Consider the following 24,302-nt stretch of genomic DNA (forward strand, 5'->3'; position numbering starts at 1 on the left):
GCTGACGGTGTCTGCGAGCTCTAGCCCCTCTGAATCCCACTGACGGTGTCTGCGTGCTCTAGCCCCTCTGAATCCCACTGACGGTGTCTGCGAGCTCTAGCCCCTCTGTATCCCACTGACAGTGTCAGCAAGCTCTAGCTTCCCTGTATCCTCGCCAGCGGTTGTCGTTTTCCTTCTGTTACTTTTAGTCGTTGTAGTGAGTTCAAAGTGGGATGACGTTGTAGATGGAATTTGCGTTTCCTTGGTGACCACTGATGTTAAGCACTTTTCATGTACTTATTGGGCATTCTTATCGTGACATACATATCTGTTCAGTTTTTTGTTCCCATTTTTAAGTGAGTGTTCTTTTTATTATTGATTTTTAGACATTCTTTACATATTCTCTATTCTATATTCTCCTTAAATATCCTTTGCTAAATTTTTTTCCAAATGTTTTCTGCCAGTCTGGCTTGCCTGTTCATTTTTTTAATCTGTGTCTTGTTGAGCCAAAATTATTGTTTATGATAAAGTGTAAGGTATTAAATTTTGTCTTTCATGGTTATTGCTTTTTGTGTCCTTTTTGAGAAACCTTTGCCTCCTCCCAAGTCATGAAGATATTCTCATGTGTTTTCTTTGTAGAAGCATTACAGTTTTCTACTTTATGTTGGCTTTGATCTCTCTCAATTTAATATTTGTATGTGGTATTCAAGGTCAGTTTCTGCCATGTGGATTTCCAGTTGTTCCAGCTCTGTTTGTTTAAAAGACTTTCCTTCACCCGTTGGATTGCTTTGGTGCTTTTATTGACTATTAAATGGCCATTTAAGTATAGGTCTCTTTCTGACTTTCTGTTTTGTTTCATTTATCTATTTTTCTCTCCTATGCCAGTGCCATACTGTCTTAATTACTCTAGCTTTATAGCAAATCTTGAAGTTAGGAAATATAAGTTTTCCATCTTTGTTATTTTGTTTCAAGGTTGCTTTAACTATCCTCATTTTTGCATTTCCACATAAATTTTATAATAAACTTCACAGTTTCTACAAATGTCTGTTAGTATTCTGATTGAGATTGCATTACATCTATGGACAAATTTGCCAACAACTGACATCTTAACAATTTTGAGTCTTCCATTAAGTGAGCATGTTGTTTCTCTCCAAGTTTTTTTTTTTCTTTTTCTTCTTCCCAAAGACCCCCAGTACATAGTTGTATCTTCTAGCTGTGAGTGCCTCTGGTTGTGCTGTGTGGGACGCCACCTCAGCATGGCCTGATGAGCAGTGCCATGTCCACGCCCACGTCCACGATCCAAACTGGCAAAACCCCAGGCCGCCAAAGTGGAGCGCACGAATGTAACCACTCGGCCACGGGGCTGGCCCCTCTCTCCAAATTTTTAAGTATTATTTTAATTTCTCTCAGCAATATTTTATGGTTTACAATGTAGAATTCTTGCTCTTTTATTAAATTTGTTCCTAAGTATCTTACACTTTAATATGGTTGTAGATAAAATTGTGTTTTATTTTCCAATTGTTGGCTGCTAGTATATAAAAATGCAAGCATCATAGGCATATTGTCTATATAAATGCAAGGATAAAGTAGGTGAAGAAAAAGAAATATAAGGCATAAAGATTATAAGAAGGAGGAGGAGAAGAAGAGAATGAAGAAGAGGAGGGAGAGGGAGGAGGAGGAAGAGTTGTAAATGTATTTCTGTTCAGTGATGATATGGTTGTTTATGTAGAAAATTGTGAGGAATCCACAAAAGAACTCTGAATTAATAAGTGAGTTTAGCAAGGTCACAGGAAACAAGACCAGGATAAAAATATCAGCAGTAAGATGTTAGAACATTTTGCTCATTTATTGGTAAATCACCCAAACTGCTTAACATCTAACTTATTTCTTAAGTGTATTAGATTCAGTTTTCCTCCTGGAAGATTGGGTGATCCACTGGGGTAGAAATTGATCATATAATATAGTCTTTAAATAATATTATGGCCTAGAACTGACTCACCAGATTGTAGTCCCTAGAACTTAGGTGTGAAACTGTTTTAACTAAGAAGGTGCTAAAGATCACCAAGTTGGAGACTTGTGCTACAGAAAAGGTGACTTTACACTTTCTCTCTAGTGGTCATCTGGGATGAGATAGTTGGAAAACCTATATTGCCAGTGTTGTCAAGGATGATAAATGCTGGTTTAATGTTTTAATGAAAGACAGATATTTTTGACTGAGCAGAGGATGATCCTATGTCTGCATGGCTGTGGGCTGCAGCCGTAATTGCTGGCAGGGTCAGAACTTTTCTCAGAGAGCAAGGTTGGATCTGACCTATTGCTTGAACAAGTACTTGCTTTGAGCCCCAGTGGACAGCAAAATAAAACATGGGAGAAATTATCTTTGTTTGAAAACAGAATCGAGAGTGGAAGTTGTCAGATATCCTCCTCTGTCATACAATAAGCCAAATGTGTCCCCCATAAAATTTTAAAATTTGAGCAAGTCTGCTCACTGAACTTGTCAAAATAGCAAAGCTATCCCCCAGATACCTAAGTAAGTTTACTTGTCTAAAGGCATCCTTTAAAATTATTTGTCTGGACGTCACTGTGCTCTCCAAAACTGTTTTAGTTTTGGCATAATTAAAGGTTAGAAGTTCTTTCAAATGCTAATTGGCCAAAATTTCTTGAAGCTATTTCCGGATGGAAGGTCACATCATCAGTGTGTAGCAGGCCCTCTCTGCAGCGTCAGGAGGCACACCTCTGATTCACCTGAAGAGCTGTTCAGCCTGAGACGGGGACGACTGTCCCTGCTCTGTGTCTTTTCCTTGCGAAAGAGATATTTGCCCTGGCGGAGAGAGCTGTTTTTGCTTATTCTTAGTCTTATGATAATATTTCCTTAAAGGCTTTTTGAGGAATATTAAAAAGCCTTGAAATAATATTTGTGTTGTATAGCTTGGCACATACGTGATTATTGTCTATGGTGTCAAAAGCAAATGACTTGTCAACAATTCTACCAAAAGATTTATTAACGGAAACTGACTGACTTTAATAGAAACTAATCAAGACCAATGGTCAGTGAAATGGTAACTTTTCTTTTCCTCTTGTTAAATGTTAGCCTTGAAAAACTGTCTATAATTAATTGACAGATTTTTTTTAGGAGCGCTGTATTTAAATGAGCTCTCTCAACATTTTTTAATAGGATGTACTACACATTTGGTATTTACTGAGGGAACGATATATAAAGAGTTAAATAAGTTAATGACATTACCAGCAATTTCAAGAGTTTTGGGACATTCTGTAAGTGGGGCGCTTTTAAATTTAAAACAATCATATCATTCATAAACAAGGGATAGGAAGGGATGCAGTATTTATTAAATGCTGTGTTCTATTTACTTTCCTACGAGCTTTTCATAGATATGTTTAAGGTTATTGGCCCTAGTTAGTGAATGATCTAAAGTTTACAGAACATGTCTTCTGCTGTCAGGAGCCTTGACCACAGTGTAGCATGAACTGTGAACTGGCCTCTGATAGGCCTCTTCTCACTTGCTTTCTTTGAGCAACAGTATTCCAGAGTCTGCCTTTGTGATAGATGCTGTTCAAAAGCACAGTCTTTCGAGAGAATGAGCTGCTTTAAATTTTCCAAGTTCAATGAGCCCTATCATTAATTACTATCTTGCTGGCTTTGTGGGGATTTCTTTCTTTACTGGCATCTTTATCGAACTAGAACCAGAGAACCCAGTCCTTTCTCTTTGGCAGACAAAGAAAAAGGCAAAACTGGTTTCCTTTTGACCAAAATCTGTTGATATACTTACAGAGAGTGGATCCTCCCATAAAATAGTTGGAGTGAAGAAATCCAAACTATACGTACCGCAAAAGAGGATTATGGGGCTCGTGAGTTCTTGTTCCATCTTGGCCTTCCTAGACACCTATTCCAAGTCTGTGCAAATGCAAAGCCTAAATAGAAATGATTTCTTTATCCTAAATTATTCAGGACCTCAAAGGAGAAGGACTAAACAAAAATAATGATGATGATAACAACGTAATTGCCAAAGTTGTGTGCAGTCACTTTGTGCTGGACATGTGTAAGCACTCTACAATGATTATCTTATTTCTCTCTTACAGGAGCTCTATGATGTAGTTTACTACTATTTGATGTGTAAGGAAACTTAGGCTCCTGTGAGCAATCTAAGAAGTGAAGTAATTTCCCTGGTCATACAGTTAATAAGTTGTAAGAGTTCCAGATTCCCCCTAATAATGGCACAATGGTCCTAACGACTCTGACTTCATATCCTCTCAGTCTTCTGGAAAGGAGCAAGCCATTTTTGTGGGTTGCTGTGGAAGTCCTGAAATTTTCAGTAAGACCAGTTTAAAAACAATTGCTGTGGCCAGGGGAAGGTGATTGACAAAGGCCTGAGTCACATTTCCGCTCCTCAAGGCAGAACATATGAACTGAGAAGTATAGGAGAGAGATGGAACCGCAAATGAAAATTGTAAGTTATCATAGGAAGAAGTGGGTGTTAATGTCAGGGAGGGAAGCAGTAAATGGCTATGGCATTTTAGAGGTTTGGTAACTGAGGCTTAGAGCAGTTTCTTCACCACTGCCTGTCACATAGTATAGCTGGAGCTCAGACCCTCTCTTTTGGTTTCCCATCCATGCTATTAAGCCCTGAGAGGCAGTATAGTGTAGTGGTAAAGGACATGGGCTCTGAGACCAACCTGCTGTGTGTAAATCTCAACTCTACCATTTACTCACTTGAGTAAGTTCCTTAACCCCTCTGTGCTTTAGTTTTCTCACCTTCTAGGATGGTGGGGAGAATCAATGAACTATCTATAACAGCACTTGATATAGTACGGGTTATCTAAGTGTTTCCTAATAGGAGCAGCAGTGGGAATAGTGTTATTATATCTAATTAAATGATTATTGGATATTATTATCAGTAAGCATTGCCTGTGGAACAGGTATAGCATTTTTATGATGACCAGTTATGATTTAAATTATGATTGATCTACTCAAGGATCATTCCATACTTCTTCATTAAGCACATTTATGTTTCAGACACTGGGCTAGGTGCTAGTGAGTCTGAAGGTAAAAATATAAAATCCCAACCTTTAGAGAGATTGCTGGCTAGTGAGTAGACAGAGTTATAACAAGCAATTACACTATAGCATTTTTTAATAAGTATGTTCAAGAGGTCTATGCAAGTTATCTTGGTAGACAGAGTACTTCACAGCCAGGAGAAGTCAGAAAAGTTTTACTAAGGAAATAATGCTTGTGTTCACTCTTAAAGAATGAATAGGTATCATCCAAGTGGACCAGATAGAAGGGCAGAGAAAATAGCATGTGCAAGAAGGCTTTGATACACAAGCAGATGAAGAAAGCAGAGGCAGAGGGTTCGTGGGAGCAGACGTGGAGGAGATGAGCTTGGAGAGATCGGTAGTAAAAGCATCCGTTAGAGAGCAAGGAGAGTACTCTCCCTATGTTTCTTTACAAAACAGTTTTGGAGGGCAGGAGTGGGGCACTGTGGTTTAAGGTGACAAGTCTTGAATATAGGTTGCTATTTCAGACAGTGACTTCAGATGAAAAGGTAGTGTCTTATGAAGAATGACTGATACCCTACTTATGAGTTCCTTGCAGATTTCCTAAAGAGAGAGTCTGATTTCCTCTGCTCTAGCATCTGAACCAGTGAAAACTTGAGTTCTCTTCTACAGGCAGTCTGGTCAAGGCATCTGACCTCAGTGTGTTCTTCGTGTCTAACTGGACTTTCTCTGCGCCTGTGTTGGTTTACCCACTAGCTAGACGCTTTGTCACTTGTTGGTATTGTCTGTCTTAGGTGATAGGCCATAAAAAAGCAGTCATGTCTGTCTTTTTTACAGCATTTACCTCAGTGTCAAATGCAGATTAAGTGCTTCAAAATCATCATGATAAAGACTGGATGTTCTCAAGTCTGCCCCATACATCTTAGACAAAAGCCAGATCCTAACTTTCATGTTTAAATGTTCTTCTTTATTACTTTATGCCCACAGATTTTCATTTGTTCTCATATAATGACAGTTTTAAGAATATGAAACTCCTCAAAACCTGGGACTTTATATTGTTCTTTATTTCCTTCTGAAATTTTATTTTAAATATGTGCATGGCTTTCCTGGTCAAATACTGTACTGTGCTTAGCTATTAAAAGTCTAAAGGAGGGGCTGGCCCCGTGGCCGAGTGGTTAAGTTCGCGCGCTCCGCTGCAGGCGGCCCAGTGTTTCGTCAGTTCGAATCCTGGGCGCGGACATGGCACTGCTCATTAGACCACGCTGAGGCAGCGTCCCACATGCCACAACTAGAAAAACCCACAACGAAGAATACACAACTATGTACCGGGGGGCTTTGGGGAGAAAAAGGAAAAAAAAAATAAAAATCTTTAAAAAAAAAAATAAAAAAATAAAAGTCTAAAGGAGGGCTGGTCCAGTGGCATAGTGGTTAGGTTCACTCGTTCTGCTTCGGCAGCCTGGGGTTCTCAGGTTTGGATCCCAGGCATGGACCTACACGCCGCTCATCAAGCCATGCTGTGGCAGCATCCCACATAGAAAATAGAGGAGGATTGGCACAGATGTTAGCTCAGGGCCAATCTTCCTCAAGCAAAAAGAAGAAGATTGGCAACAGATGTTTGCTCAGGGCCAATCCTCCTCACAAAAAAGCAAAAGTCTGAAGGACAAAATATCTTTCAACACATGAGTGGATGAACAAATCATGGTATATCCATTCAGTGAAATACTGCTCAGCAATAAGAAGAAATGAACTGGGAATGCTGGCAGCAACATGGATGAATCTGAAGAACATCACGCTGAGTAAAAGAAGCTAGACACAAAAGAGTGGTGTATCAGTCCATTTACTTGAAACTCTTGAAAAGACAAATTTAATCCATAGTGATAGAGAGCAGATCAGTTGTTGCTTGGAGCCAGAGGTACACTATGGGGATTGGCTAGGAAGGGGAACAAGAGAACCTTTTATTCACTTTATTTTTAATTTTTTATTGAGGTCACATTGGTTTATAACATACAAGTTTCATGTGTACATCATTGTATTTTGACTTCTGTATAGACTACATCGTGTTCACCACCAAGAGTATAGTTTCCATCCATCACAATACACATGTGCCCTTTTACCCCTTTTGCCTTCCCCCATCTGCCTTCTCCTCTGGTAACCACCAATCTGTTGTCTGTATTTGTGTGTTTTTTTGTTTACCATAAAAAAGATGAAATTTTACCATTTGTGACAACATGGATGGACCTTGGGGGTAATGCTAAGTGAAATAAGTCAGGTGGAAAAAGAGAATCTTTCTAAGATCATGGGAATGTTCCATTTCTTGATTGTGGCAGTGCTTATAGTGGTGTTTACATTGTCAAAACTCTTCTAATGGTACATTTAAAATGAATGTATTTTATTGTACATAAGTTATGTCTAAATAAAGATCATTTAAAGAAAAATAGGAAAGAGGAATTGCTCTGTTATAGTCATGTCATGATGGAGAAGAACAAGCCACCTGATGTCACATGCATCTTTATAACCAACTATATTAGTTTCCTATGGCTGCTGCAACAAATTACCACAAATTGAGTGGTTTAAAACAACAGAAATTTATTCTCTCACAGTTCTGGACACCAGAAGTCAGAAATCAATGTGTTGGCAGGACCCATTCCCACTGGAGACTCCTGGGAAGAATCCTTCCTTGCTTGTTCCAGCTTCTGGTGGCTGTCAGTATTCCTTGGCTTCCTTGGCTTATGGCCACATTGCTCCAATCTCTACTTCCTCTTCACATCTTCTTCTCCTCTGTGTCTCTCTCTCTCATGAGGACACTCGACATTGGATTTTGTGTCTACCTGGATAATCCATGATAATCTCCTCATATGCAAAGACCCTTTTTCCAAATAAGGTAACATTCACAAGTTCCAAGGATTAGGATATAGACGTATTTCTGGGAGGGCTACCATTTAGGTTACGTCAACTATTATTATTATTCATTAATATAGTACTTTTCTGCGACTTGGTAAAAGATAACAGTCCTTCATTTTTTAAACTTTATTCTGGGGTCATTATGGGATTCTATGGGTAAGTGCTTTTCCTTACTCTCTCTTCCCCAGCTTGCTGAAATGAGTCTGACCTTCTTTGCATCATAGTATTACGACTTGTGATTCTAGGTGAAAGTCAGGAGAAATAGATAGAACTGACTCGTTCAGGTGATCTGGCTTAAGAAAACAGAACTGTGTTAGGTAAACAAAGCTCCTTAGAGTTCTACATTAGATTTGGGGACAAGGCCCCAGCTACTAAAGGATTATCTTGCCTTGTTCTGCCTTCTCTATGGATGCATCATAGGAACCTTACAAGGTCAATAGAAGTAGTTAAGAATAAAATTTGAGTATTTTTGGATTCTTTGATCAAAATATGGTCACTGTATCACCTCAACTTCTCATTAGTAGAATAGAAACTAGGGATAAAGAATTTTCGTAATTCATATTTCTTATAATTTGCTTAGGACAGACCACACATCATTGAACTGAACATTTCAGTTTGACCGACTTTTGTTTGTGCTGTGCTGTCTTGCAGACACTGTCCTAAACAAGTGCACCAGTGCAGGCCCTCTCGCATTCACTGTTTGTTGTGATGGGTTGGGAATAGGGTGACAGATTGCCTAAAAAATGTAAAGTGTTGGTCCACTTAAAAAATATGAATTGGTCTCAAATCAAAATTCTGAACTGTAATAGAAAGTATTTAGAAATTTTCCTTCTTTGTTCACCCAGTAATAGGTAAATAAATTTAGGTATAATTTAAAAACTTTGGGGGCTGGCCCAATGGCGCAGCGGTTAAGTTCACACGTTCTGCTTCGGCAGCCCAGGGTTTGCCGGTTCAGATCCCACGTGCTAACATGGCACCGCTTGTCAAGCCATGCTGTGACAGTCTCCCACATATAAAGTAGACGAAGATGGGCATGGATGTGGGCTCATGGCCAGTCTTCCTCAGCAAAGAGAGGAGGATTGGCAGCAGATGTTAGCTCAGGGCTAATCTTCCTCAAAAAAAAAAAAACAAAAAAACTTTGGAAAGAGCTAGGGTGCAGACCCAATCAAATATGAGCTATCGTAGGGTCTGTCTTAGAGAAAATTACAGACTTATGTTGTCCCCAGTGCTGCAGGACATGGGGAGTAGGACTTACTACCCAGTGCCTTTGCACTGCCGGTATCAATAACTATGGTGAAAGAAATGTTTTTGGAGTGTCTGTGCCAGTTTAGAAAGCTGCTTGGAAGAAGAGAACATTGATGGGGCATAAACACCCAGCTTACCCCGGGATCCTCTAATCCTCCTCGTCAAAAGGTGATTTTATTCTCACAGGAAAATTAGCAAAGTGTTCTAGTGATTTGATTGTGTCATGGAAATAGTTGGAGAGCCCAGTTACAATCTATGTTAACTTACAGGATATATATACACTCAGAGTAACAAAATGATATTATATAGTTTATTATAAAGACCCTCGTCTTATTTGAGGGAGACTTGGACTTTTTGCTTGTTTTGTTTTGCTTTTAAGATGATCAGGATTCTATGCAGGGCCGATAGCTCATTGAACTCCATTTGGCCCTTTTGGTGTTATGTTTCCCATGTTATAAATTTGCAAACTGAGGCAGGACAAAGTTGGAACATTTTCCAAGCATAGCAAATCAGTGACAGAGTCTCCTGGCTTTGTGTCTGAACCTCAAACCACTAGACTATGCTTTCCATGTGTATTTTGATCTTATCAAATTAATTGTCTGCTGAGAAAGGAAAGTTATCTAGTATTCAGGTTGGAAAATTAATTTCCCAGTTTATTGTATCCCTTTGTGAATTAGTCACATTACAGACTTAGAGCATTCCACCTTCATTTTTTTTGGAGTGAGAACTGAATTGTAAAATATGCACAGTCTCACAACTTAGGGACAGTTGGACTGATTTTTTTTAGACCTATTACAAAATAATTTTCGGTAAGCAGTTAATCGAAATAGCTTCCATTTCAAAACCTCTGAATCTGAGGCAAAAAAATTCTTAGATTTAGTGTGCATAGGCGTCCTTTCAGGCCAGAACATGTGCCCAGCAGAGAAATGAGTTATTTTCCTTCTCAGTTCCAAAAGCCTTCTTGGTTTTTTCCTTTAGAAAAAATTGCTCTGTCAAATATTGCCATATTTTTTTTAAATGTCAAAATTTAATAAGTGGTGAGTGGCAAGTTAAGAGCCTCACATATTAGCTCATCACTGAAAATGGCTCCTCTCCAAATTCTGAGATTATAAGCCAGTGAGTCATTAAAAGTTATGTACTAGTTGAGCTCTTTTTGCCTTGAAGTTACAGGAGGTTAGGTTAAAGATAACATAGGTTTATACAGTTGTATGGTTATCTGAACAATACTGATTGGTATTTTATTTTTCCTCTCCATTTCTTAAATCACACAGTAGCTAACTATATTTCGTCTGTGTTTCCTCTCCCTTAACGTTTTACCTTGAGCTGACACCAAGTAAGCAAAGTTTTAGACCAATAGGAAAATGACTGTGAGACTGATCAGCTTTTATAAGGTGAATGAACATCTTGAATTTATAGAATCCGCAAGTGTGTTTCCTCCCTCGGTTTGCTGACAGTATGAGTATGACAGTATTTTGGCTTGTGGAGTGGCCCTTAGAAATATCCTGGATTATGGATCTGAAGAAATGGCATGTGTGGTTTTAGTTACCACCCGTGCCTGAATGACTTCCAAATCTATTTCAGTAACCCTGACCCCTCATTCTCTTTCTTGGCCTCTGTTTCTTGCAATCTGAATAACATCTCTTGGAAACATTGCCAGTTCAGAAAAGAACTGATGGTTTGAGGCTGATAGGAATTTCTCCTTATTTTATTGTTTAACGTCTTTATTGAGGTATAATTGATACATAAGAAAACTTCACTTATTTAATGTATACATTTGATGAGTTTGGACATACACATACAGCCATGAAACCATACCACAATCAAGGTTAATAGACGTATCCATCACCTCCAAAAGTTTCCTTGTGTCGTTTTTGGTTGTTTTTTTTTGGAGAAAGATTAGCCCTCAGTATCCTCCTCTTTTTGCTGAGGAAGCCTGGCTCTGAGCTAACATCCGTGCCCATCTTCCTCTAGTTTATACGTGGGACGCCTACCACAGCATGGCTGCCAAGCAGTGCCATGTCCGCACCCGGGATCCGAACCAGTGAACCCCGGGCCGCCGAGAAGCGGAACGTGCAAACTTAACCGCTGCGCCACCGGGCCAGCCCCCATGTCGTTTTTGTTTTTGTGTGTCATAAGATCACTTAAGAGGAGGGCTACCCTCTTAACAAATTTTTAAGTGCGTAACACAATATTTTTAGCTATAGGCACTGTGTTCTACAGCAGATCTCTAGAACTTACGTCTTGTATAATTGAAAGTTTATGCCACTTAAACAGCTCTCATTTTCTTCTCTTCTCTGCCTGTGGTAAGCACTGTTCTACTCTCTGCTTCTGTAAGTTTGGTTTTTTAGACACCTCATGTAAGGGGAATCATGCTGTTTGTCCTTCTGTGTCCGTTATTTCACTTTGCATAACGTCCTCCAGGTTCATCCATATTGTCGCAAATGGCAGAATTTTCTTTCTTTTTTAAAGATGAGTAATGTTCTATTGTATGTCTACATCACATTTTCTTTATCTATCTGTCAATGGACATTTGCGTTGTAAAAGAGAATCTTTATGGTATGTTTTAAATCTGACAGAATTAGTCCTCCTCAATGCTTTTTTTCCCTGGTATTTTAAAATATATTTTTGCATATTTATTATTCTTACCACACACACACACAGAGCAACAAGGAAACTTTTGGAGATGATGGGTATGTCTGTTGCCTTGATTGTGGTAACGATTTCACGGGTGTATGCATATATCCACACTCTTCAAATTGTGTACGTTAAATATGTGCAGTTTTTTCTGTATCAATTATACCTCAATAAAACTGTTTAAAAAATAATAAAAACTCCTGAAAGACACTAAAGTGGACTTGAACAAAAGGAAATACTTCCCTTTTCCTTTGATAGAATAACTCACATTCATAAAGATGTTGAGTCTCCCCTAGATAATACGCAGATTTAATGTGAACCCAATTCAAATACCAGATACTAACAAGTGTTTATTGGTATTTTCAAGCTAGAAAAATTGATCATAGGAATCTTTCTTAACTTAGTCTAATTCAGTTTTATCTAGATATTAACGAGATTATCTTGTTACCTGCTCTACCATGGTTCATTCTTCTTTCAGTAAACAAAAGACTAGGAGAGGTGTCTTTTCATTAAATGAGTAGTGGTTTTGGACAGCCATTGTGTGAACTTGAGCAATTTATATTTTCTTGACTTACTGAAGGATTATACCTCTCTTATTAATGAAGTTAACTCTGTTGATCCATTGCTAGTATGATATACTTTTCTGAGCTGTTATTTTGTTAGTGAAGAATTTAACTTTATCATCTGCACCCTCTTATATCATCATGTGATGTCATTGTATGCATTTATTGAACACATATTATTTGATACATATTTATTGGACACCTACCTTATAGGCACTGTGATAGGCATAGGGATTCCAAGTTGAATAAGCTAGTACCTGCCTCAAGGGACAGTGAGAGAGACAAACCCATAAGAAATTATTACCATAGAATTAATAAGTCCTGCTCCTACATACTGTCAGAATACAGAGAAATGCAGTTCCACCAGGGGTAGAGCCATTGAGTGAGAAGCCAGTGAGGACACTGGCAAAAAAAATTTTGAAAGAATAGATCTAGAATAAAGAAGGATGTCAAAAAGGGGCTGGTTGAGATAATAGAAGAGGCTTAGAGAACAGGAGTCTCAAGGTCTTGATGAGATTAAAGAGCAGGTCCTCAGGCATGAGGAACAAAGAAGTATAGGAGATTGTCAGTGAAAATCAAGATGTTTTAAGTAAATAGAGGTTGAACAATGTCTCATTGTGACAAACCACCTGTATTTGGGGATATTCGCTGGAGTTAGATGAAAATCTGCGGGTATGGACATATGAAGCCAACCAATCCTTATAGACATTAAACTCATGATCATGGTCTCAGTATGTTTTAACCAACTAAGCTAAACAGGTACAGATAATTTAGGGATGATTGAGTCAGAGGCATACAGTGTAAATTTCCTTTGTAATACATCTGGAAAGTGACAAGTAAAATATTCTTGTAACCTGATAATAATAACCTAATAGATTTAAAATTCATTAAACCATGTTCAGAATCCAAATATGAACAAGTTGACTCATGTCTAGAAACTATCGATACTTATTCTTGCTTGCAGTGGTGATGGTAGTGATATTTTTTTCTCTTTTAGTTTTTAATCTTTCCCAAGATTTATGATTTTTGTAGGTCCATTTTGGTGTCATGAATATAGTAAATAAGTTTTCATGTTTTCCTCTTAAGACAGAGGAAAAGGATGATTAATTTTCATCTGCTATCTTAATTATTGAGTTATAATTATATTGAAATTCTGTGGAATTCAACTGTATTAAAATTGTCAGTTTATAAATCTGTCTTTCCAACTATACCATAGGGTTCTTCATTGTAGAAATCAGTTCTTCCTCGTGGTATCCATGGAGCCTGGAAACACAGGGACCTAAAAACACAGTACCAAGCAACTAATAGCCACTTAATTGGTGCATTTGAGTATAAATGAAAGTATCTTGCTTTATTAGAAATTATTAATCATTTTATTTTGAAAGCTGCCTTTTAGTCGTATCTGTGTGTTTGTAATCACCTAGGATCCTTACACGCGTTGAACTTTAGGATGTCAGGGACAATGGTAACAAAGTAAATGTGCCCTCCGATCTCTAAGAGTAACAGTAGTAACTGAAAATTTCAGAAGGAAGAGCATATTTTCTGACTTGAAGTTTAATTTACATTTTCCAGATTAGTAATGGATTTCTCTACGAACAAGAGTCTGACTTGGGAGTTGTGTAGGGTAAAGTTCTGTTGTCCCCTGCCTGACGTCTTTTTTTTTTTTTCAATTGTATGAATCCCATTCTCTTAACTCTCCTTCTAGAGTCCGTTTTCAGTCAAACTGTAACATACTAACTGCTACTGGACTTACGATTTTTTTACCTTGTAGTTGTATTATAATTTCATTAGCTACTTCAAAATAATTTTTAAAAAGATTTCATGATCTAAGTTAAAGACATTTTTTATTAATCTAATCTTTTATTAATCTAATTAAAGTCTAAGAGTACAAAAGAACAGAAAAGTAAATCGATTTTCTGTGTAATTTAAACTGAAGAGTACTCAGTCCATTAGCTAATTCATATGTAGTCTCAGGTAATAGCTAAGAAAAGTATGTCATGAGCTTCAGCTGTATATGTTTGGATTTTTAAAATTATTTCAGTGTATATGCTCATTGGTTTGATAATAGCATGAATATGCTTTTTGATATGCAAGTATTTTCCAATTATGTCTTACAATCAGCAAAAGCAAGTCGAGAAAGTAGAACATGGAATCTTTGTGTTCAGCTGTTTCAGAACTGGTTTAATGGAAAAATCACTTTAAAGGTTTGGTTTGAGTTTCATGAGAAAGACATCTATATTGAAGTAGTGTGCAACTGAGGTCCTCTAGTGTCACAACTGAGTATGACATCAGCTTTTAAGATTTTTAAAGTGTGTGTGTGTTAGAGAAAGAGAGGAAGAGAACAAGGCCCAGAGAGACTACTCCTTTAAAGCTGACTCAGAGCCAGGTGAGCTCAGAAAACTAGGTGGTTATGTTTTATTAGTTAATCAATCTCCAGGAAAGTTTTCCTCTGTTTTTCAGAGGGGAGGGGTTTGCATTCTTTCATGCCCACATATTTATCAATGTAATTGTAGTTGTTTTAAAGTTTGGAATCTTTCCTTTACATAATTGGTTTAGATTTTGAAGATTTTTATGAAAACTCTGTTAATTCCAAATTGATCTTGTTTCACACCTTCCCTGTTTGCTTAAGACTGGCTATTGTGGCACTTTAAAATGGGAGACACTATTTAATAAAGGGGAATAGTTTACAGGTCACTTGAAGCATTCTTTATAAATAATAACTTTTATTGTTTCTTTTTTACACACTTCATGGAGAATATCAATTTGTTGCTTTATTTTAAAATATGGCTGACAACCAGGGGTTATCAGACATTTGTGGGAAAAAATTGTTTGAGAGAAAAAGAGCCAAGGGAGAAAAAAAAAACACTTACTCCAGAGGAAATGAAGATAACACACTTTGTTTCCTAAATTAAAAGAATTCTAATAAATATCCTTAAAGAGACTGAAAAGAGTAATGTATCCATAACCAAACGGCGGATTTATTAAAAAGGAACAGCCAGAGAAAAGAAGAGAGATCCTGGAAATTAAATAACATGATGAATAGAGCTAAAGGCCATGCTCCTAGCAAGTAAAGCAGAAAGTTGGTGTAAAGAATAGATTCAGTTTTCATCAGCCCGCTAAAAGTTCCAACCGAAGATACAGTGGAGGGAGAAAATCATCAGACATGACAGATCTACTTTCCTGTTAATGTTTCTCTGTTGATGGAACTCGGGAAACTTCAGATTAAAAGGCACACCTAATGCTTACTAGCACAAATGTGCAAATGCCCACACTGTAGACACATTGGGCTAAAATGTTGTAAGTCTAAAGATAAAGTACATAAGAATCCTGAAAGCTTCCGAAGAGGAATGACAGAATATCTACAGCAAAATTAGAGTCAGACTGCCTTTAGACTTCCTGCCGTAAGGAGGAACACGTGAAGACAGTCGAGAAATTCTTCCCAAGTCCAAGGGCAAGAATAGGACTTTTTAAGACATGCCATGCTTTAAAATGTCCCATTCATGCCACCCTTGTGAAAAACTTCCTCATGGCTATATTCTAGCTACATAAAAAAACACAAAAAGAGTAATATGAGGTATAAAAAATGACAGCAGTGATGATAACCTTGGTGAATAGTGTATAATTATAACGTTATAGTGTCCATTAAATCCTGATGACAGACATTTTCTCTTGAGAGCTAGGGGTTGAGTGGCTTAGGTTTATGTTTCCTTCCCTGCTTAGTTCCACAGTGACTAAGTGCTAATCATAGTGCAGCCGTGTGCCAGTCACCTCCTGTGTGTCTCAGAGTCAAAGCCAAAGGCTGTACAGTGGCCTAGGTGGCCTGCTGTGCCCTGGCTCCCTGCGACCTCTGACCGCCTCGTCTCCTACCTTCTTACCCTTGCTTTCTCTACTGCATGCATAGTGGCTTCACTGCACTTTTTTGAACTTACTCTGCCCTCTGCCTGAATCACACGTTTCCCAGAGAGCTGCGTGTCTTTTTCACTTCCTTCAGATTTCTGCACAAGTGTCACCTCAGTGGGACCTCCTTGACCACATTCTACGTCTAGTAGTAACCTGCTCCCCCACATTCTCTCTTCCCCATGTTTCCTCCTTAGCTCTTAATCACTGTATGCCATACTATGTATGGTTGACTTGTGTAGCTTTCAAGGAAGGAATGCAGATTTCTTTTATCTCACTTATAAAATGTGATAATATAAAAATAAGGTAACTGATAAAAATCAGGAGGTGGGAAAGGAAGATAGAAAAGTCGCAAAAGTATGTTAATTACATCATCTTGCGTAGTGAAGAGTTAATTATATTAAAGAAAAGTCTAGCCACCAGAAGAATCGAAGACAAACTGCTAAGGGTGGTTACCTCTGGAAAGTCAGACTAGGATGAGAGGAGAGAAGGATTTTAGCTTTTCATCCTTGGTTCTTTTTCATGGTTTAATTTAGAATTTTTAATTGAGAGTCATACGCAACTATTCTTTTTGTAAAATTTTATTCAGCCTACTTTTTTTTTAACATCAGGTTTGTTGGGGTATAATTTACATACCTTAGAATTTACCATTTTTAGTGTACAGTTCAATCAGTTTGACAAACGCAGTCATGTAACTATTATCAAAATCAAGAATAGAACGGTTCTGTCACGCAGAATTTCCTCATACTCCTTTGTAGTCAACCCATCCCCCCAACTCCAGCCCATGACAATCAGTGATCTGTTATTCCATCCTTTTACTTTTAACTTACAATTTTATTTAATGTGGGTTTCTTGTAGCTTGAGTATAATTGAGTCTTAATTCTTATCCAATCTGACAATCCTTATCTTTTAATTGGTGAGTTTAGACCATTTAAATTTAATATAATGGTTGATATATCCAAATTAAAATCTTTTAGTTGTTTTCTAATTGTTCCATTTGTTCTTTGTTCTTTTTTCCTTTTACTCTGCTTCCTTTGGGTTTGACTATTTTTTTATAATTCCATTTTATCGCCACTGTTAGCTTATTTATATCTCTTTTAAAAATTACTTGTAGTGGTTACCTGCAGATAGTAATTTAAGTTTTAAAACTCTAATTTAAAATATCAAAAAATGAGTAGAAAAGAAATCTATTCCAAAATGTTAATATTGGTGATTTTGAGGATTGGATTTGAATTGGGCTTCCCTACTTTTCTGTATATTATTCCTAACTTCGTACATGAATGATGTTTGGTAAAAAAAAAAAAAAAAAAAATGGAGGAGAGAGAGAGGAAGGGAGGGAGAGAAAGAAGAAGCTGGGCATCCCTGTGGAAGATGGCTTAGAGAGAATAGGGTAAGTATTAAAGAGAGATATTTGATAAATCATAAATTGCTGGAGGTTGCTTTGTGGATTTATATGGAAATTGGGCTCGTGTCTATCTCCATAAAATATATTATAGTTGTTTGTCAGGTACTTAGGTATTTTGCCTTGAGCAGGAGAGGTGGTTTACATTGACTTAGTTCTGCCATATATCTGAAACTTTCCTAATAATTTGGCAAAGTCAAACCTGCAGAAGGTCAATTGGACACCAACAAAATTAAACTTCCTTCCTGGAAGAATAAATTCTGCCATTGGAATAGCCTTTAGGGAATTGTAGGATCTTTGTCAGATTAATGCTCCTGTAATTAGAAAATCCAAAATATGCACAAGTGAATATTTTAGAAAATGTATAGATTCTGTTTTCTCTGAATCAAGGAGTAACAATGAAAATATAACTCTTTGAATTTTATCACTAAACCTCATTTTATTCCTTAAAACAGGTTCTGTATCTGCTTTGTAACTGATCTGTTGATCTGTGACTTTTTGTTTTCTTTATAGCTATTCAAAGGTTTTGTGTATAGCGTTTGAGGTACTTCAAGGCTTGCAGTATATGAACAAACATGGTATAGTGCACCGGGCACTGTCTCCTCATAATATCCTTTTGGACCTAAAGGTAATCGTCAAATAGTTTATTCAATATGTGTTTGTTATTTGAGGTTGGAAGCTACTGAAGTCAGGCCCACTCAGTTAATCAGAGGGACTGTAGAATAAAAATATGTTTTAAGAATATTTATAATGAAAAGACTATATGAAAGTGATGTGGTTGTTAGAAAAAAAGAAGTACCTTTAAATTATATAAATCCATGTCTTTTACATGCATTGCTTTTTTTCCTAAGACTCATTTTCTAACTTGATATTTTGTTTTTCCTTTCACTCATTTTCTGAAAGATATGCATGGTAGCTTCCCACTCCACCCTTCTCTGAGTTTGTTTTCATCTTAAGAAAACTTCTCTATTTCTATTGAATATTTTTCTCATAGAACAACTGCATTATATTTTCTCCTCTTGGTTCTTCTCCTTCCCTATTTCCTCTTCTTTTCTTTATTCCCCACTTGCCTTCTTTATTTGTCAGTTTTTATACCTTTTTATTGGAGTGCTGCTTCTCTACATGGAAATCTTATGGGAGACTAAGCAGCAGCTAGTCAACCCTCTAAGAGAATTATGGGTAGCAAGGTGGTATATTTTCAGGACTAATCATGATTTCATTCTCTTTCATAGGCATATAAAATAGTTTTGAGGGAATTTTGGGAGGAGAATTATTTTCTGTATTAGTAGGATTATTATTTTCTTCTCTGATTGTCTTCCAGACTTTCACTGCTGTTACACTATGGTATTAAAAATCACAAATGACAAAATGGTGCTCATTAATTTGATAGTTATAACAGTGGACTATCTAATCTGAATTGTTTTAAAATATAAACATTTTGTAATGCTGGGAAATAAAGTTCTTGAGATAAAACGAGCCAACTTTAAAATTGACTTCATTTTTTAAAGTCTTAAACATCTAAAAGGGGAAAAACTTAAGAGATCTATAAAATTTATATTTGCAGTTTATTAAGAATCTCACTTTTGTGATACTATGGTCATTCTCAAACAATATAAAGCTTGTTGGAAATCTAGCAGATTCAGTAATATCTTGATGATCTGTGAACTCATCTTTTCAAGTTAAGAACTCCCATGTCAGGGTTAAGTTATAATATTATGAATGGACTTGCAACCCCCCCAAAAAAATTCTTTTGTGAAAATTACCACAAAATATTCTAAGCAGGGGTTCAAGACAAATAAGAATATTTTTGCTTTTTTGGCTTTGTCAAAAAGCTTGGAAGATATAAACAGCAAAAATTTTTTAAATGTTATTTGTCATTGATACATAAAAATATATGCGTGTGTATATATGTACATATATGTATGCATATACATGTATATATTTGTAATGATAGAAAGTAGACTTCAAACATTGGCAAATAGTTTTTAATAAAATTATGATAAAATACAATGTTTTTCTTAATGTATTTGACTATATGATGATTTCCTTATTTATAGAATATATAATGATAATCTGTTCCTGCCAATAATATTAAAATAATTCATAGTGATTTTTTTTTTACCTTTATTATTGTAGGGACATGTTAAATTGGCTAAATTTGGACTTTATCATATGACAGCTCATGGTGATGATGTTGATTTCCCAATTGGGTAAGAATATGTTTTCTTTTTTTCCTGAGTTCTGTCCTAAACTTTGTAATCTTTGATATAGTGCATATTTTGTTAATTATTACTGATAGTACTTTTTGATACAAAACTGGCTTTTCTTTATTAATAAAAGAGTAGACAGTGAGATTTTCCCAGCACCCAAAAGATCCTTGATATTGATCTTTCATTGAGTTGGCCAAGAAGCTAATAGATTACTGACCTTCTTGACCTTGTAATGCTTACCCATTAATTCTATTTCATTTGGAATTAGGTAAATTTAAGGCAAGAAGGCTGACCAGATTCTCATTTAGTGATAATGTGTGTTCCTCAAAAGACTGAGAAAGATCACTCTCATATTATGTTCTATTGTTTCTAAGGTTAATTCCCTCTTCTCTAAGCTATAATTGTATAGTAAGACTCAAGTGAAGTCACTGTGGATGTCAGAGGTAATGCGTAGGTTCTCCACCTGAAAGTCTGTGTTTAAGTTTGGAGACATTTGTTTGATCACTTCTGATGTGAAATTCCAGATTGCTGTTGGCCTCTAGGAAAGGAATGAAAGTTTATCTTGAACTCAATTTTGTGCTTTTGCTGTAGATTTTTGTGTTACATTTGTTGTGGTTACTTTTTAAACATTTTAATACTATAATTCTTTTATTGCTTGAGAGTTTCATTTTGACGTTATTTTAGAAACACAGAAATTACAAAATAGTACAAAGAATTCCTTTATAGCCTTCACTCATATTCCCCAAATGTTAACATTTCACTATATTTGCTTTTTTTCTTTTCTCTTATACATGTATATGTATGTGTATATAAATATTTTTTAATCATTTCAGAGTAATTATACATATATATGTATGTGTATATAAATATTTTTTAATCATTTCAGAGTAATTAGTGCATATAATGGCCTTTACCCATAAATGCTTAAGTTTGTATTTCCTAAAATAAGGAATTTTCTTATATAACCACAGAACAGTTATCAAAATCAGGAAATTAAAATGGGCACAATACTATTACCTAATCCAGAGACCTTAGTCCTGTTTTTCACTTGCCATGTGATTGTTTTACTAGTATCCATTCGTGTGTGGCTCTTTGGACTCTCTGGAATCATTCTGTCACTCCATGACTGGGAATTATGGTTTGGAGTCACGGAGTGTGTTTCTGCAGGTGAACATTGCTTAAAAACTTAAAAAAGTCTCATTCATAAATTACTCTTTTAGCTTTATAAGTTAGGCTGTAGGTTTCTTACCTAAAATTTTTGCTAGTTAGGCCATAGCTGGTAATCTTAAATTGAGTCACTCCTTCCTTTATTTATTAAGAAAATATTTCTTGAGCACCTTATCTTCTGGCTGCTGGATATACAAGAATGATAAGATAGGTTCCTGTTCTCAAGAAGCTCACTAAACTGCTTAATGGGAACATTTTCCGTTTTTGTGGGGTTTTTTTTTTTTGAGGAAGATTAACCCTGAGCTAACTGCTGTCAGTCCTCCTCTTTTTGCTGAGGAAGACTGGCCCTGAGCTAATATCTGTGCTCATCTTCCTCTACTTTATATGTGGGATGCCTACCACAGCATGACGTGCCAAGCAGTGCCACATCGGCACCCGGGATCCAAACCTGCAAACCCCGGGCTGCGGGGAAGCGGAACATGCGAACTTAACCGCTGTGCCACTGGGCCAGCCCCGAACATTTTCCGTTTTGACGGCCTACTTACTAAGGTACATAAATTCACAGTCTTGTAATTTTGCATACCAAAACTTGTGGTCATAGACAACAAACAGTTGTTTTCACAAGCATGAAAACAATATTTTGTAAAGAGAGCCTACACTTTATTTTTTAAAAAGAAAAACCCTTTTGAATGTTAAAAAAATGAGTTCATGGTAAAGCTCTAATATCTTTGTCATATGTGACAATTGCCTTTTGAAGTAGCTTTTAAGGAGCTGTAGTAAATGTGATTTCTGCTGCTTCCTCATTTTGTCTAAATCAGTTTGTGTGAGGCAGAACTCCAAAAACATAATAGAAACAGAAATGAATTTTTTTACCTTTTACTTAAAGGTGCTTTAGGTTTTATCGATGAAAAGAAGAAAGGAAGTGATTTTTCTTCAAGGACATCAAGCATTTTGAAGAATTACGTTTGAATTTAAAATACTTGGCTAGAAGTGGTCTTGTGTGTCATTTGGTGTGGCGTACTTTGAAGTCTTAGACCGTAAGGGTCTGACCAGACAGTATCAAAGAGCAAAATGTGAAACGTTAGCCAGGAAAAATAAAGTGATCAAACAGCTAAGGCATGAAAGAAAATATTTACACCGGAAGAAGCTTGCAGTTGATTTAAAAGACAAATATTAAGGAATAACAAAGTAAAATGTTAACATCTGTTTCAAAATAGTGTCAAGAGTTAGAAATTGGACGTTCATTTCAGCTGGCCAGTAGCTTAATGCCTTGTTAAATCATGAAACAGATGATGAAAGCCGCTTACATTTACCTCTCCAGTCACATTCACTACAGAGTTCTGGTAATTTTCTTTAAGTATTAAAATGCTCTGCTAAAGAAGAGACTCTTGTTGAAAGGAGATAATCTACATTAAAAAACAATCCTAGAGCTTATTATTTTTATGAATTAATTCAATCAGTCTTAGATTAGAAGGGAAATGAGAATTTTTAGAGCAAGGCTCACCTCTGTGCTTCTGGTGATCACCAGTCAGAAGTTTTAGGAAGAACAATTTATCTATAGTATTGCTTGACTTTTAATTACCCATACTATTATTCTGGGGTTAGATGTGCTGGAAATCAGATTAAAAATGAACAGTTCACCTTCTAGATATATCGTGGTGCTGATGATAAAAATACAACATTGCATTTGTGTCGTATTTTCCATTTTTATAAAACATCTTTCTATATTCACTAATATTCATAACAGTTTTGTGAGGTAGGCATTATTATTCCTATTTTACAAATTAAGGAACCCAAGTCCTATATAGAATATGTGCTAGGACTGAAATTAGAAAGCAGATGTTATACTGTCAAGTCCAGTGCTTTTTCCATTAGACTTCAGTTGTCTCCAGAGATTTCACACATTCGTTTGGAAGAGCAGGATGATCACCTTAGGGTAAAATGACACAGTACAAATTTATGTATGAGAGCAACACAGGAGCAAATTGTTAATATCACTGTCATCATTGTATTAAAACAAAAAGCAATTAAAAACCTAATTTACCCATTTGAAGTTGTTATATTCTCTGACTTAATTGACTTGTATTTTACATGTAAATAGTAAGTAGTGGCAATCCTGGTGTGATTAGGTGGCTATAGAAAAACACAGGAAGAGAAATGGAAGTAGTACTTGAGTGCCTGCATCACATATATTACATAGATGTTTGTTGTTAGTGCTGTCGAATTGATTCCGACTCCTAGCAGAGTGGAGTCTTCCTGGGTCATTCTCGTGCCTTCCGGCGCTGTTTCAGACAATGCTCCACTGCTACTCATAGGGTTTTCATGGCCAGTTTGGAAGTGGGTGGCCAGGTCCTTCTTCCTAGTCTCTCTAGTCAGGAAGCTCCACTGAAACCTGTCCACCATGTGTGACTCTGCTGGTATTTGAAATCCTGGTGGCACAGCTTTCAGTGTCCCAGCAACCCACAGCCACCACAGTATGACAGCCGACAGATGGGTTATGTGGTTCCCTGACTGGGAAACAAACCTGAGGAGCAGGGGTGAGAGTGCTGAATTCTACCCACTGGACCACCAGACATAGACGTTACATATACTTACGTGCATTTTGATGGCAGTCATTATTGCAGGGTGGCACAAGAATCTAATGTCATTGGATTGAAAATTCTGGTTAGGTGTGCTCATGACCAAATCTCACGACAAATGAAGAACAGGCATGCACATAGGCAATAAGCAGGACAAAATCCCACTTACTTTTCATTTCTCTTCTAAAGCTATTTTTATTCCTTTTGTTTCTAGGCAGTGAGATTCAAATTTAGTCATCGTCAATAAGTCTAGTACTCATGTACCCTCTGCTTTTTAACTTGTCTATAAGGCAGTCCTATGCTTGATCTTAGCCAAAAAGCCAGGAAGCAATGTTAGGCAAGCCTAACGGGCATTTCTTTTTTTTTTCTCTCTCTCGTTTTGGTGAGGAAGATTCACTCTGAGCTAACATCTGTTGCCAGTCCTCCTCTTTTTTTTTGCTTGAGGAAGATTAGCCCTGAGCTAACATCTCTGCCAGTCTTCCTCTGTTTTGTATGTGGGTTTCCACCACAGCATGGCTTGATGAGTGGTATAGGTCTACACCCAGGATCCAAACTGGCAAAGCCAGGCTGCTGAAGCAGAGTGTGCCAGACCTAACCACTACACCATGGGGCCGGTCCCTTAACTGGCATTTTTGTCAGGAAATACTCTTTTTTTCTTTTTTACCAGAAATATACTGAGCATATCTGGGGTCCAGCCCTGTGGCCTAGTCAT

At 36.9% G+C, this 24,302-nt stretch overlaps 1 protein-coding gene across 14 annotated transcripts in view; it reads left to right on the forward strand.

The window, feature by feature from the left end:
* The window catches only part of TBCK (TBC1 domain containing kinase), a 198,734-nt gene that overhangs the window by 28,789 nt on the left and 145,643 nt on the right, over nucleotides 1-24,302 (forward strand). For all 14 annotated transcript variants that reach the window (XM_008512803.2, XM_070611788.1, XM_070611791.1 and 11 more), the window contains 2 exons: nucleotides 18,148-18,262; nucleotides 19,771-19,844. In XM_008512803.2, coding sequence (XP_008511025.2) covers nucleotides 18,148-18,262; nucleotides 19,771-19,844 — 189 coding nt within the window. The remainder of the gene's footprint in view (nucleotides 1-18,147; nucleotides 18,263-19,770; nucleotides 19,845-24,302) is intronic.

This window comes from Equus przewalskii, chromosome 2 (assembly GCF_037783145.1).
Source record: "Equus przewalskii isolate Varuska chromosome 2, EquPr2, whole genome shotgun sequence".
NCBI classification, from domain to species: domain Eukaryota; kingdom Metazoa; phylum Chordata; class Mammalia; order Perissodactyla; family Equidae; genus Equus; species Equus przewalskii.